We start from the raw sequence: 16,292 nt of genomic DNA, 5'->3' as shown, positions 1-16,292 counted from the left end.
TCACTTCAAGATGCCGACCTCTTTTCCTAAATAAAGGGAACTAAATAAAGAGATTTAAGCAGTGTAACTGTAAATGAACTGGAACCGTAGGAGCTTGTAGTTCTAAACTTTGCCATCAGATGATGCTGTGTAACTGATTTTGCAGCTTTCATGTTAACTTTAAAGAAGACTCAAATTTATATGATACCTTTGATAACTGAGAAAAAGCATGAAGTCAGTTGCTTTGGTGTACGTACACACACACACACACACACACACACACAATCCCTAATCAAAGTTGTCTCCACACACTCTGTTGGTTGACCCATTTACCTGTGATTTTTTTTTTTTTTTTACTATACAGATGATGGATAAGGTGTAATATACACACAAAATATGGGTGGCTCATACCTGTCAATTTATTTGTTTTGTGAAGAACACAAAATAAAAGCAAGACTTTGTTCTGCTCTGGACTGAAGTCACTAATGAATGGGGCTTTATCACGTTCAGAAAGCATCCGCGGTGGTAAAAAAGCCTGGAAATAGTTTGTGTTCTGTAGATCTGCTGAAAAATGTGTAGCCGCAATGAAATCCACAGCATTAGCCCAATTCTCCCCAAAACTTGCTTCGGGGCCAGAGACATATTTTAAGCTGAAAGAAATAAAAACTCAAAGTTAATAGGTAAATTAATCCTACCCAGAGCTCATGAATCTACCATTTATATTTCATTACATCTAACGTGTCAGATGCCTTAATCCATAAATGACTTCTTGCTTTAAAGGACTGTGTTAGTGAGACCAGTGATATATGAAAGGGGTAGCAGGGAGAGCTTAGTCCCAGAGACCCAATATCATTGGGCCTTAAGGGCTCCCTGGGTGCTCCTGCCTCAGTTTCCCTGGCAGTGCTACCTTGGAGTGCAAGTGAGCTGTTTGAAGTGCTATTGTGGAGCCTTTCAAGCACTGATTCCCAACCTAGAATATGGCCATGCAAACTTTAAAGAGCAGTGACATCTGGTCTCCGTAGTCTACCAATGAGAATTCTTGATATGTGTGACTAGTCTCCCTCATAACACTGAGTCATTATGATTAACAGAACTGTAGCATGCAAATTAGCAGTAGAGGAAGGGTGATGATTGGCTGAGTAACCTGAAATCACAGTGGCCCTCCTTAAGAGTTACCTGAGCCTGCTTGTTACCTATATAATAAAAACTAAGTTAATATCTTAACTATGACCACATTTAAATGTAGCCTTTGAACAGGATTTCAGTTTAATTTTAAATATAAGGAAATTTTGAAGTGCCTGTATTATTCTGTTGCTAAGATTATCTGGGGCAAAGAAAAGACTGACAAAGATGCTAAACTTCTTAAAGAACCACCCAGTTTTTAATTAATTCTGGCTCACAAACTAAGGAATGGATTTCTTGTAAATTCTCAGAAAACCAATGATGTACACAGAGAATAACCACTGCAAGTTTGAGGAGGATATGCTGTATATTTCATCCAAAAGAAGTTCATTGAATCCGTACATTACATGCAAAGTGGAATTCAGCCTTAATTATGGAGTCATGACCAGTGCCTCCATTATATAATTGTGGTTTCAGAGTAGCAGCCATGTTAGTCTGTATCCGCAAAACGAAAAGGAGGACTTGTGTTTCTCTGATGGTTTCTACTAGGGCTGGCTAAAATTTTTATCCTAGAATCATTTTTTTTTCAACAGAAAATGGCTTTTTGACTAAAACAAACATTTTTGGTAAAAATGGTTTATTTTGGTTAAAATGTTCAGGCCCGTAATGGGGTGTGCTCCTCACACTAGCCCTGCAAGAGCTGAATTAGGCCAGGTGGGCCCAAATCAGCTAATTAGGCTGCAAGCAAGGGAGCTTTAAGCTGGAGGCAGCTAGTTAGAAGCTCACCTGTGAGGGACAGGCAGGGCTTCTACAAAAGCCAGGAGGCTGGCAACAGAAGGGGCTGCTGGGAAAGGCTGCAGTCACTCCCTGGAAGGAGTGAGAAGTGTTTGGAGGCTGCAGAGACCTGGAGGCTGCAGTTGCTCCCTGGGATGATAGAGCCATGAATCTGGCAGACCAAGAGAAGGAAGGGAGAACCAGAAGGTTAGGAAAGGGTTCAGGGAAATGCCACAAGGTATGGGGGAGAACAGACATTAACTGCTGACTAGAGGGTGCCTGAGCCGGATCTCAGAGTAGTGGGTGGGCTCGGGTTCCCCAACTAGCCACCGGGGAAGTAGTGCACAGGAAGAAGACTCCTTGCGCCTGTTTTGGAGAAGAGACTTCCTGCCCCGGAAGGGGAAACCATGATAGTGACCTAGCCAGAGGGCTGAGTCAGAAATGGGATGCAACAGCTCCTGGAGCAAGAGAGGGGCTGCAGACAGAGACCAAGGTGGAGGGACAGCATGCAACAACTGGAAAGGGCATCAGTCTGACCAAGCTAATCTCCAGAACTGCCAGCAGGTGGCACCATCCAGTGGTGAGTAGAGCAAACCTGTCACAAGGCCTTTGGGCAAAAATCCAAAAATGTTTAGTTTGTTTACATTTTTCAAGAAACTAAAAATTTTCCATGGGAAATTTCAGAAAAAAACTAATATTTTTCAAAATTTCCTGTGAAAAAAATTTGCTTTTTCAACCAGCTCTAATTCCTACACAAGATGGCAGAATGATTAGGACTATGCATAGATGCAAGAATAATACTGTTCCAATGCTTGTTATTGTAAGGGCAGTGCTGCAGATTTCCTGTCAAGTTCACTCCTGTATATGGTTGGTAGCATTGGTGGTATCATTTATCTAACTTGGTTTTGAGTTAGTATCATGACCCAAACAACTGAGTGAGAGAAAGATTTGAATGGATACCTAAAATAATACTAAGAATGACAATTAGCTCTCATATAGCACTTTAATCTGTAGATCTCAAAGTACTTTACAAAGGCATTCAGTATCATTATCCCTACCTAACAGTAGGGAAACTGAGGTACAGAGCAAGCAAGGGGAAAGCGTAAATAAGAGTGTACACAGGATGAAATGATTGTGCTTAGTGCAAACCAAAGTGGTGAATATGGAGGCAGTAGATGAAAGGACTGGAGGAAGTCACTCATTAAATCTCTCTAGGAGGCTAATCCAAAACTTACTGAAGTTAACTCCTGTTGAAATCAGTGGGCTCTGGATCAGGCCCATCTTCTTCCAATGTCCTTCCACTGAAGTCATAGGTTTTTCCAGTATTGGGCACATAATATGGCCTGGCCTCTGGCTCTGGTGAAGTCTGGCACAAGCTGGAAGACTAACAGATGTTCTATGGTCTGTATTTTACCTCAGTCACATGTGCCTGGGTCACTGGAGTAGCCCCACTTCCACATATTGACTTTTGACCAGTCAACTCTTGTTCGGAGGTGATTTAAACATCTCCAGGTCAACCAACCCTACTCCGTGCCTGTGAGAAGGTGTCCAGCAATGTCAATGTGCATTTTGACATCCTTGATAAGTATTTCTAGTTATATGTGCTACATTTCCAGTTGTGCGACAGTCAGTGATTTTTTTTAAGCAGGCCTGTTGCAGCAAGGAAGCTTTTCCATGACTTCAGGTGGCTCACTGCTACATTATAGCCACGTAACAGATGTCTGGTATTGTTGACCTGTTGTAATCATTCCGTTTTGTTTGTGACTGATCTCCTGATATCCAGTGGAGCGAGTCCAGCTAGCGCATAAAGGCTGTTCACATTTGTTGGTTTTAGACATTCTGTGATGTAGGAGCATCTGTCATTCAGAACAGGATCCAGCTTCTTTGCATGAGTTGATCTTTTCTACCCCGGATATGCGTATTTGGCCATTGAATAGCAAAGTGCAAGTGCAGTGGCTCTTAGTGTTGCTGGGTTGGCTCCCCATTTTGAATTTACAAGCTTCCTGAGTATGTTATCCTGGGTGCTAACTTTGCCTTTTATCTTCTCCACATGTGCCCTGAAGGAGAGAGAGAGTTCTAGGATCACTCGTAGGTAGATAGAGGGCAAATGGTACCCCATTCCAGATGATGCTGAGTTGTCTATTGGCCTCATGGTACCAAAAATGGAACAGACGCACCTGTGTTTTGGCTGGCTTGGTCCACAATTGGTTCTTGGTGTAATAAACTGAGAGCCCAGACCTTGCCAATTTTAACATAGCTGTGTCGTTTGCTGCTGATAGGTCGGCAAACACAGAGCCTGTTACCATACGCTTTTCAAAGCTTGCTCTGGGATTAGTTGCTTTTCAGCAAGTGGTGATAGGTGGTTTAAGATGAAATGCTCATATAGTTTGTAGAGGTGGCATAGCAGTGGTTATAGGCCTTAAGTTCTTCAGCTCCATTTCATTCTTCCCTGGCTTAAGGAGTGCCATGGCACATGCTCACCCCCAGACACTGGGGACTTTATGTGTGGCTGAGAGTGTGTTAACAACTTGAATAACCAGATCTTTGTTGCTGGTCAGAAGTATTTGATTTGTTCTTTGTGAATGTCATCTATACCAGCTGCTTTGCCATTCTTGAGGATGTTAATTCCAGTTAATTCCGTCATTGTATACACTGCCCCAGAATGATACATCTCCTGGTCTTCTTGCCACTTCAGCCATGTCTTAGGTTGTTTGATGCCCTGCCATTTTCTAGAAGGAGCGTTCATGTTGCAGTCCCTGTCACTCTTTGAATATACAAATCTTGCTGAACACGTACCACTACAATATAACTAAAGAGTCAGGAGCATGATGAGCAAGAAAGAGTATACTAAACCGTGCAAATATGGTGCCTACTAATGGACATGGAACTGGGGAATCATCCCCTTTTGACCTTACTTTTGTGGCTTTCTCTTACCTGTTTCTGAACTTTGGAACTGCATAAGCGATGGATGCTACATGTGCTTCCCACAAGTAATGCAATGCTTCATCCTTTTCTATTGAGAAGGAAGATGCTGTGGGCCTTTCAGATTTCTGTTCAGTGGATAATAGATACTAAAGTAAAAGCAGAACATACAAATATTACCAGTGAGGCTAGTTTAAAAAAATACATAGTAGTTAGTTACTTGCAAAACAATTATTTTGACAAATGTTTTGTTTAACTGGGGCAAATTGCTTTTAAATAGTTAGAGTGTGGTCATGTTGCATATCAATTAAAGCTTAATATTTGACATGGGGGGGGGGGGAGAAAGAATGATTAATAAATTTACAGGGTGAAATCATGACTAATCATTAAGGTTAGTGAGATTTTGTCATTGACTTCAATGGAGCCAGGCCAAATCTAGAAGACAAAATGGGGGTGAGGGGAAAGGGAGGGACAAGGGTTGCCATTCTGATGATCTAGGATGATCTTCTGCATAATACGCGACATAGAATTTCACCCAGTAACTTATGCATCAGGCCTAAAACTGGATGACACACATTGTAATTTACTCCTAAAGTGGTGCTTTTTCTGACTCTGAAATAGTTGATTTGCAACCTGAAAGCATTCTGTTATTCAAAATTCCTGTTTAAATGGATACATTTCATCACAGTCCCACTTTGCTTTTTAAAATATGGGAAACTGCTGCTAGAGTTGGGGAAAAAATGTTTAGGCTGAATTCTTCTATAGTTTGCTGTACTTATAATGGATGATTCAGCTGAGGATATTATTTCCAAGGGGAAGACAAGAAACAAACAAGTCAACAATAAACAAAGGGCTTGGTACAATTGGATTACCTCTTTCTGCTACAGTCAGATTTCTAAATTAAGTTGTGCAGTGGCTTTAGTTGATTTTTTGGAATATGGAGAGGTCCCACGAAATTGTTAGGATATGTTGGGTTTTTTTTAAAAAAAACACCACCACTTCCCGTAGGTTCCCAATGTTGCCAAGACTTGTGGAGCTGAACTGGTATTAGCAATAGTGGGGACATTTTTATTAAAATGTCTTATTATAAACAAGAGTTCTGTGTTTTGACATCATGGAATTTTCTATGCTACAATCCTTGTATTCTTGGTCTGACTTGAGCAGTCTCTTACACACTTTCAAGTGCATTGATATAGATTTTCAGGAAGTCAGAAAGAAAGTTAGCTGTAAAATGTATCATGCCAGCTGTCTTTTAGGTTAGGATTATAATTTTAGTTCTTTGATTATAATCTTCTAAACATATTATTTCAGATGAATAAACTTAAGAAAACAAATATCTGTAATGACTGATCCAGTCATACCCTTCCGCTCTCTGGTTCATCTGTCTAGTTTACCAAGAGAATTTTTGTTTTAGACTTTGAGTCTCTGATGGACTGGACATTATAATACTTGCATCTCTGGCTGTTCACTGAAAATCTGAGAGGAAGTGTAAGTAAAGGAATCATTATTGAAACTTGGGATGGGAAAGAAAAACTGTCACCTCTCTTTTAGAGAAAAGGTGTGAAGTGAGAGGGAAAGACTGTGTACGTGTACAAAAGACTGTCTTTCTGGGTGAAACGTTCAACAACTCTTTTGACACTCAAAAGAAGCAAAGGGATCATATAAAAGTAGGATAAGGGCATTTCTCAAGGAGAAGATTCTGTATCACATTTCTGTTCTTTGTATAGCCATAGCACAGCTCCCAAATTACTAGTATAAGTCTTAGCATAACAATCTCTCGAGTCAGACTCCAAAACATAGAATTATTTTAAGTGAAGAAATAAAGCTATAAACCTTAAAAATTCTGGATGTGATACTCCTCTCTAACTAATTTTACATCATGGTAACTCCATTGACTTCACCTGGATTTCTCCTAACTGAAACTGGTATTAATGAGATGTGAATCAGGCCCTCTGATTCTTAAAAAACATTAATAATAAGTTTAAAAAGCAATGTTCTGGTATCATCTGTCACAAACTATGAACAACAGAAAAAAGATGATCTACCTCAAAATAAGCCTTCCATGCATCCATGACTTTTGGAATGCGGGAACGGCAGTCAGCAGTGCTGTAGCAGAAGTCTGCTCTTAGCTCTTCTGGTGGTAATATTTTTATCTCATGTTGCAACTGTCCAAAGAAACCAGCTTCCGTGGCACCCAGAAATGGTATAATACCCAGATAGTAATTCACAGCTATAATAACACATGAAAAGAAAAAGAGATGACAGTTGCAAGTGAATGAAACATGCCTACCTAGAGAAAACAGTGAGATTCTGCCTCTGTGCTAATGTTTATAATCACCAGTCGTTTACACATGATAGTTCGATTGTTGTTAAGTCAATAGGAGTTGAGGGTGTTCAGTATTTTGCAGGATGGGTTAGCAACTTGAAAAATGGGGCCCTTAAATGTTACCATGTACAGGGCTCAAAAGTTTACCAGACACTCGCACAATACTAAACTCATGAAAATTAGCTCCATGGGCCTTATCCTGGTGAGAAGCCCAGCACCCACATCTAGCATCTAGGAAACGAAAAGGTGCTGACACTCTTATCAGGATGCCCTCTGGTGGGCATTGTATGGGGCTGTTTGCTTTCTAACAGCATATAGATTGTGGGTGCCTCCTGGTTTTTAAGTCTCTGATCTCCATCTAGTTGCTGGAAGAAAGAGTTTTCTCTTTCTTCTCCCTAATCCCAGTCTCCTGGCATTCCTTTGCCCCTCAAACTCATTGAATTTTAGGTGCACAAGAAATTCAGGAATGGCTCCCAAATATGGTTTTATTTATAAGTATAGTATTTATACTTTTATTATAAATTTATTAATAAATTTATAATAAATTTATTATTTATACTATATTAAAACCAAGTATGGTTTTATTTATAAGTATAGTGGGTCACTCTGAGGCAGGCTTTCAGAAATAACTAACCAGTGGTCGAAAGTAGATAGTGGTAACAGTAGGTTTATTTCTGACTATTTAAGTATGTTTGAGCCCAGATCTGAAAGTCTGTGGAGTATTTATACTGCATGCTTGGGGAAAAAGTGACTGAAGATCATATAGCCTCTTTCTTTTCCTATGGAGACACATTTCCATGATACGAGAATGATGCTAGTTAAAATATAGTATGCAGTTCACTCTGCTCATGCCCTCAAGCTTTACACTCCGTCAGAAGGATACCAAAGGTTTGACATCATGTCTCCTATTAGTGTGAGCAGTACTCCTTGTTTGACAATGCTCTATTACTCAGAAGGAGGGACTTATCCTGATGATGGGCATGATATAAAAACCGGAATGGAAGGAAGGTATGCATTACATACCTCTAATTACAAGTTACAGCTCTTATTTTAAACTCATATTTACCTTCATACACTTATAAGCCTGACATTTTTTTTCCCATTTACGTAGCACCAAAAGTTTGCTTGGTGCTTCAGACGTGTATTGAGATTGGAGCCCAGTACTGAAATGGTTACAATCTAAGAAGGAGAAAAGGATGGGGGTGGGGACAAATGCAACATATAAGCAAAGTGATCTAGCCCTGGTGTTTTACATATATCTTGCTAGTTTCAAAAAATCTTCAACACACACCCATACTTGCACTGCTCCATTCTTACAGGAATGAGTTTATTTAATCATCTTTTCTGAAGATAGCAAAAAAAGTCACACACTGTGAGCTCTGTGTAGCAAATGTGCTGCACTATGTTGTTGAAGAGAGGTAGCGTAAACACAGTTAAAAGTAAAGTGATGTTTCTATTTTGCTAAGAATACCTGATGACATTATGATACCCATTCAAATTGGTTATCCTAACGCAAGGTTTCTCGCACCCTCCTCTGTGATGCTGGCCACTGTCAGAGAGAGGATGCTGGATTAGATGGTTTGATCCAGCATGGCAATTCCTATGTTTCTTTGTAACTTTGAGCACCCACTGGTCACATGATGTATATTTTTAGGGTCTGACTTGTTGCCAGACTCTTAATTACAGAAGTCTCCAAAAAAAAATATGTGTATGGCGTGGGAGGTTGCTAGGATGAAGTAGATCCAGGCAGCCAGCCAGCATGTGGTGTGGAGCAGGAGGAGGGTCACTTGACAGGAAAATATGAGCAGGGGAGATTCGGGAGTGAGGGACAGAAGTGATGGAGGGAAAAGATTTTTTTTTTTAAAGGAGATAGACTATTGGTTGAACATTAAAAAAGATCATAAAAATTTGAAGATTGAAGTTTTCTGTAGGAAAAAGCCTGCCTTATCTAAAAGAACAGGGTTGTTTAACAAACATTGGTTCCATGTAAGTGTCTTTAAGCTCAAATATTCATATTAAGCTGTAAAGGATTATTCTCATTTTTTCCCTACCTGTCAGTTTCCTTTTTGAAAAAAAGCACAAGATAAAATTACAAAAGCACCTGTGGCCCAACTTTTTGAAGGTATTCAGGCATTACTCCACTCAGCATTGCAAGGCTTAAGTGACCTGGGAGCCTAAGCCTCATATCAAAAGTGCCAAGCCCAGATTCCATTGCCGTTCAATGAGGCTTAGAATCTAAATCATTTAGATGCTTTTGAAAATCTTACCCAGGACATAAAATAGAAATTTCTTTAAAATCTCTGAACAGGTTCATTCATTTTTGGATATGTAAACAGAGAAAAGTATGCTTTTTATGGTTCATTTTAGAATACCTAAAGTTTCTCAATTGGCATGTGGGTAGCCCTCAAGGAGAAACAGGCCAGTAAGAAATCAGTGATTTCTTTAAAAAAAAAAAAATCCTTTTTCTTTCTTTGAGGAGTTACGCTTCAGTAGAAAGACTAGAAATACTGCCATGTAAGTCCAGCTCGGGGAGAAAAAACTGGCTATATTGTTTCAATGTGTGTTTTTGGAGCTTATTTCCATATGTCTATGAATTAAAAGGAGAGTGGAATAGCAAATTAAGACACTCAAATCCTCAGCCGGTAAAGAATGCAGCCTTTGTTTTTCTGCAAACTTTGGCACAGCTTTTTTTGGAAAACAGAAGACCTGTTACATAAGCTCCTGGAACTCATAAGCCTAAAGGAAAGGGCAATAAATCAACTGCCAGTATCGCTGCAAAGTCTCTTAACAAGCCTGGATGTATGTAGAACAGAGATTTGCAAATTGTGGGGTGCACCTCCCTGGGGGCCATGGAGGAAGGTTGGGGGGGCAATCAGCGATGCCAGGCAGCTGGTGCCATCCTTGCACAGCAGGGCTTGGAGAGGGAGTGCCACCTCCACCCCTGACACCTTTTTGGGCTACCCAGTTTGTGGGCCAGTGTTAACATCTGCTGCACCCGTGCTGATTTCCAGTCCTGGCAGCCTCCATGCCCAGTGCTGGTTCCACCTCAGAGACCATCACATTCCCATGGCCTGAAATCCCAAAGTGGGAGGGACTGGTGCAACCAAAAATTGTAATTCAAAGTGGGGGAGGGTGGGGTGGGTCAGCTCAAAGTTTGAAAACTGCTGATGTAGGAGCAGTGTGTTTTCCCTTCCACATGAAAGTCTGGGCAATCATATGCTCAGTCAGGGCAGTGTTGTTCCTCCTACAGACCTGGTGGGTGAGCTGGTGGCTTTACGCTTTTATCTCAGGAAAGGATTCACATGCTCTGAGGGGAGGAGGCGATAAGAGCACAGGCTTGCTTCCTGTGGGATTAGCCTACTCCTGTTCCTCCTGTCCAATTGGCCCCAGTACAATCGTATTGACAACAATGGAGTTGGGAAGGTGCAACTGAGGATAGAATTGCACCACAGGATTTTTATTCTTCACGCTGATGCATGAACCAGAAAAGAACCCAGCTTGACTTTCACATCATTGACTGGCTGTGGTGCTGGAAGTTAAAATGAGCAAACTGGATCTGGGGTCATTGATAGATGTCAAATATGGAACCCCACTCTGCCATTTTTATTCACTTTTCAGAATACTGCCCCATTTTAAGGTTGAGAATTTAAACCTCCACAAGTTTCAGGGTTAAGAAGTCTTAGTTTACTTGTGTTTATATATTGTTCTGTGACCTTTCACTGCACAGTCGTGTAATGCTGAAATTACTTTGAAGTGGAGTTCAAATGGATGAGAGACTCTGAATTGCCTTCTAGGTCATTACTCATTTTCCGAATAAAAGCAAACTAATAACATGTACTTACAGGCCCACCAGCTTCGGACAGAGATGCACAGATGCTGTCCAGCGCCATGGCTGCAGGTGGTAACATTGGAAGGATCTGCTAGCCTGCCTGAATCAAAACAAAATGGAATGCCAGATGCTACTCACCTTATTCGCAGGAGCAGTCCCACTGAAGCCTATGGGACTTCTTGTATAAGCAAAGCAGGCAGGATTTGGCTCAGTGAAAGAAAATGGTTACCGTTCATATGGTAGTTTAATTTCACAATCAATGCCTCTTGTAGTGCCAATGAATTGAGACTCCCAAACCACGGCCTGAACTCAACAAAGCACAAAAGTGTGTCCTCAACATTAAGCATTTGAGTAATCCCACTCCTGTTCAGCCAAACTCTTCAACACGTGCTTCATGTTAAACATGTTTACAGTCTCCTGGTGATTCTTTCAAGGCATTTAAGCACATGTTTAACTTGAAGGATGTAACATAAGTAATCCTCTTTCTGTTCAGCAACATATTTAAATCATGTGTTTAACGTTAATTATGTGAGTAACCTCATTGTAATTCAGCATTTCACTTATACACACATTCAAGCATGTGACATGAGTATTCCCATGCTTATTAAGCAAACTATTTACGCATGTGCTTTGGTGAATCAGGTCTTAAATATCTGCTATTACAGAGGTTCCCAAATGCTGGACAGTAGAGCATTTGGTTTGTGGAGAATGAGCTGGGTATGTGGTGGTGTCTTTCACCTTTGTTTCTGCCAGGCAAATCACATTAAATGAAATCTAAAATACATTAAATCCTTTTTGATTACTATTTTATATATAAACAATTGCTGTACTTGCCTTAGGGAAGACATGTAATCATGAACGGTGAGAAGATATCCACAAAACAATCCCTCTGGTAAGATGTCATCCATACCATGAAAAAGTTTGGGGACCCTTTTACTATTATATTTCAATTACATTGTGTAACCAAAATGAAATAACTAGGAGCTAGAGCTGTCAATTAATCACAGTTAACTCACGCAATTAACTAAAATAAATTATTAAAAAAATTATTTGCGATTAATTGCAGTTTTAATCACACTGAAGAGACATATGAATCTTTAGTGCATCTGGCATGTAAATATCTTGGGACACTGGCTGAAGCAGTGCCATGTGAATGCCTGTTCTCACTTTCAGGTGACACTGTGAACAAGAAGCTGGCAGCATTATCTCCTGCAAATGTAAACAAACTTGCCTGTCTGAAGGACTGGTTGAACAAGAAATAGGACTGAGTGGACTTGTAGGCTCTAAAGTTTTACATTGTTTTGTTTTTGAATGCAGTTATATTTTATACATAATTCTACATTTGTAAGTTCAACTTTCCTGATAAAGAGATTGCACTACAATACTTGAAAATACTATTTCTTTTGTTTTTTACCGTGCAAATATTTGTAATAAAAATAAATATAAAGTGAGCACTGTACACTTTGTATTCCATGTTGTAATTGAAATCAATATATTTGAAAATGTAGAAAACATCCAAAAATCTTTAAATAAATGGTATTCTATTATTAACAGTGCGATTAATCACGCAATTTTTTTTAATCATTTGACAGCCCTGCTAGGAGCCTAATTTGAAACTAGTCAATGATATGGGTCAAATCTAAGTCGAAATTGATTGTAGTTCAGCTTTTTAAAGTGAATTAAGTGCTTTAGAAAGATGATATGTTGACAGTCCTGGAGACTGTTGCTTAACTATATTTAGCTACAGTTTCATAGATTCACTAGTTACCGAAGCCTCCATAGTGGTGCTGAAGATATCCATAGCGCTTTACAAAACAAAGCAATTAAAGAGAGTGTCCCTGCGTGATGAATTCCATTGTTCTTCTCTTAATTTAGAATATGGAGATTACAGGGTAGATGTGTGGGAGGTATGTTGGTAATTAAAATTTAACTCTAGCTACTTCTGAGGAATTGCTGAAAAACTTGTCAGAGAAGAAACGAGCAGACTGCTAAGAGTATTGTGTGCTGATACCTAGGGTGTTATACTACTGCCCAATGTGAGGACTTGAGCTCTGGCACTGCCCCCAAATGTTGTCCCATCCTGGCTGACTGCATGGACCATCCTATAATGGGCACTCTGGCTCCTACTCTCCCATGTGCTTCAGCAGAGGGGTTCTAATCAGAGGGCACTTGCAGGAAGAGACCTCCCATGAAAATCTGGGAGCAGAGAGGAACATCTAGGCAGAATTTGCATCCGATGAAGTGAGCTGTAGCTCACGAAAGCTTATGCTCAAATAAATTGGTTAGTCTCTAAGGTGCCACAAGTACTCCTGTTCTTTTTGCGAATACAGACTAACACGGCTGTTACTCTGAAACTTGTTACAATAGATAACTGACGCTATCATGTTTAGCTAAAACTTTTTTCCATATTTCCCCAATGGCACTGGGAAGATGCAAAAGCACTTCATTGTTTAAGTTAGGACCGTCTCCCAACACTGTGCAATGGAAGGCAGGGGATTTCAGAACAGGGTGATTTTTAAATGTTTACTTGAAAATTTACCAACAATTTTTTAGCTAGGAAATTTCTTAGAAAATTTAGTCTCCTGAGTGGTAGCCCTGGTAAATTCAGTTGTTAACACATGAAACGGGGGGAATTAACACCACCTTTAATTGGGAGGCTTCTCTGTATCCACAGAACAGTTACACTACAGTAAGTAGCAGGGCAAGATTCCTCATAAAATTCTTACTAATGTGCCTCATATCTGACCTGGAGAGACCTTTAGGGTACGTATACACTGCAAAATGAAGATGTGATTTTAGCATGGATAGGCATATCTAAGCTAATTTTAATCTTGCTAATACCAGTAACAACAGCACTGTAGACATGGCAGCATGGGTTTCAGCATAAGCTAGCAACCCAGGTATGTACCCAGGTTCCCCGGCAGGCTAGCTTTAATCTGGTTAGCATAGGTATGCCTCCCTGTACCACATATATACTTTCATTTTGCAGTCTACGAAGACTGACAACAAGAATGACAAATCACTGAAAATAGTGATGTTGCTTGGCTTTTGTGGACTGGGCCCTCAGGTACTAGGCCTGGCTGACCTGCACAAACGTTTTCATGAATTTTTTCACAACTCTTTTTGTTAAAACTTTGAAATTTCAAAAAATCTCTCATGCACTTTAAGCTGGTCAAAAAGCAAAAAAGTGACAAGTTTTGAAAATATTTTCAAAAACAAATTCATAAAAAATTAAAAATTTTCAACCCACTCAAGGAATTATGCTGAAGCTACCAATGAAGATCTCATAAGCTACCAAATTAAAACAACAACAAAAACAATCAGTTAATATTTTAAAAACAGAGTTGCAATATCCAGTATAAAATTAGATGATCAGGAAATGCTTTTTAAAGCAGTGAATTAAGACACTAATCTATTAATTTTCTACCTCTATTTTTGGCCTAATAGGAATTTTAAAAAACATACTTGGCTTCTGATTAACATTGTATGTGGCAATATCTTCCCATATCAGCAAGGCAACTTCAAGTCCCCGTATCTATTGCTCAACAGTGCAAGGACATTGCATTCATTTCAAAAGTTCCTTTCCAACCTAGCAACTTAACTCTCTTCTGGGTAAAGCAAAATTCAGAATGTATGGGACTGTACTGGTTGCAAGTAAGAGACCATGAAAATAACGAACCTGCATTTATATATTAAATATTTAGTTATTACAGCCCTTTTAAGGAGAGAGTTTGTACCTGTATGATATTGCCAGCCAAGCTGTAGAGGCAAGCCCCATAGGATATTGCCAACATTATTTGATCCAGATGTGGTGAAATATTTAGCTGAATAGTTGAGCAAGATCTTATACACTCCCAGTCTCTCTAGATAGTTCCAGGCACTGATGAAGATTTTGTTGCCATGTACTGGGAAATCCTCTATGCTTCCAGGAGCCTGATGCCACAGAGGAGGATAGACATCGTTTTTGCAGACATCCTCTTGGGTTAGTGCTACTACAGTTGTTGGACTGAGAGCAACGGCGGTGAGTAGCACAAGGAGAAGAGAGTGCTGCCCCAGGAACACACACATGTCAGGTAGGACCATCTTATACAGATATCTGGGGCTTTCAGACTAGGTATGAGCTTTCATCAGGGAAGGCAGGGGCGGGATGGTGGCTCAGGCTACCTATGAAGTCAGTTAGCTTGGATCACCCTGCCCCTTTTCCCATGAAGCTGACGTGGCTCTGTCAGACTGGCATACCAAGAGTGATGCTCATACCCCTGCCATTCCAATGCTGCCTTTGAGGCAGGGATGGGGAGCTGAAGGATCTCTGGCGCTGTATCAGCTCTGAGAGACTTGAACATGCTCGGTAACAACAGAGGAAAGAAGCAGGAATAAATGAAGCTGCTGCCCTCCTACCATAACAATCTTCTTCTCCAACAAAATGGGGATAAAAATGGGGGAAGGAGAAGGGATTTAAAAAATGGGGGTGAGGGGACAAAAGGGGAAATACAAGGGGGGGCATGGGAAGCTGAGAGACAATAACAAGGGCAGGGGGCAAAAATGAGGGAGCAGTAGGGAGGGGACTTGTGCTTCTCCTTGGACAATGCAGTACTGGGCTGTGGGTAAAACCATAATATAGCCCAATACCTAGACAACCTCTGTCAGGAAAACTGAAAGTAACTTCCTGCTACCAATGTTCCCTCTAAAAATTTGTTGTAGTGAGCAGGCTACACACTCCACTGAGCAATACATTTTTGTCCTTGGGCAAGCTTATGCCTTTTTTTCAGTGAGGGGTTGTTAGCCGACGGCCAAGGATGTTTGGTGAGGTGCCAGCTATGCCCGTTTATACCATCCGTGACTTTAACTGCTAGAGCTCAGAGCTCCTTCGCAGCGGGCAGCCAGGATTGACTGACAGGTGCCCCAAGAGTTTGCCCCGTGGAGGCGGCACAACTCAACGCTAGGCTCTTAGTACTCTCACCTAATGGCCAGGCTTTAGAGCCAAAACAGCTGAGGTTCTTTAATTGTGTTGGCTGCTTTACAGTAAACCAGAGAAAACAAGTCAGGCTTATGCACAAATGGTTACCAAAATTTATTAAGCTAGATTCTAATCATGTGGTTACAAAATTGCTAGTGCCTACTTATTTAAATGTAGAGATGTTACACACACAAACAAGTTACAAAACTGAAGCCACAATCCCAAAGAAAGAAAACAAAGTATAGAGCTCTATTTCAAATATGTGTACACTAAAGATAGGAGATCAGGTGTGGGTGCTTCTTACCCTCCTTGCATCTCTCGATTCCAGCGGTGCCAAGCCAGGATCGGTCACTCAATTCCGCGGAAAGACGAATAAGGGACAA

The 16,292-nt window shown here is 40.4% G+C and overlaps 1 protein-coding gene across 1 annotated transcript; it reads right to left on the bottom strand.

The window, feature by feature from the left end:
• On the bottom strand, positions 1-15,035 carry C3H6orf58 (chromosome 3 C6orf58 homolog). Its single transcript, XM_077812147.1, has 6 exons — positions 14,690-15,035; positions 10,966-11,052; positions 6,843-7,027; positions 4,810-4,946; positions 391-629; positions 1-26 (listed from the first exon to the last, which is right to left on the bottom strand). The coding sequence occupies exons 1-6, from the start codon at positions 15,033-15,035 to the stop codon at positions 1-3; spliced, it is 1,020 nt and encodes a 339-aa protein (XP_077668273.1).
• Positions 15,036-16,292: the final 1,257 nt, after the last annotated feature.

This window comes from Eretmochelys imbricata, chromosome 3 (genome assembly GCF_965152235.1).
Source record: "Eretmochelys imbricata isolate rEreImb1 chromosome 3, rEreImb1.hap1, whole genome shotgun sequence".
NCBI classification, from domain to species: domain Eukaryota; kingdom Metazoa; phylum Chordata; order Testudines; family Cheloniidae; genus Eretmochelys; species Eretmochelys imbricata.
This window is presented reverse-complemented; position numbering and strand designations above follow the sequence as displayed.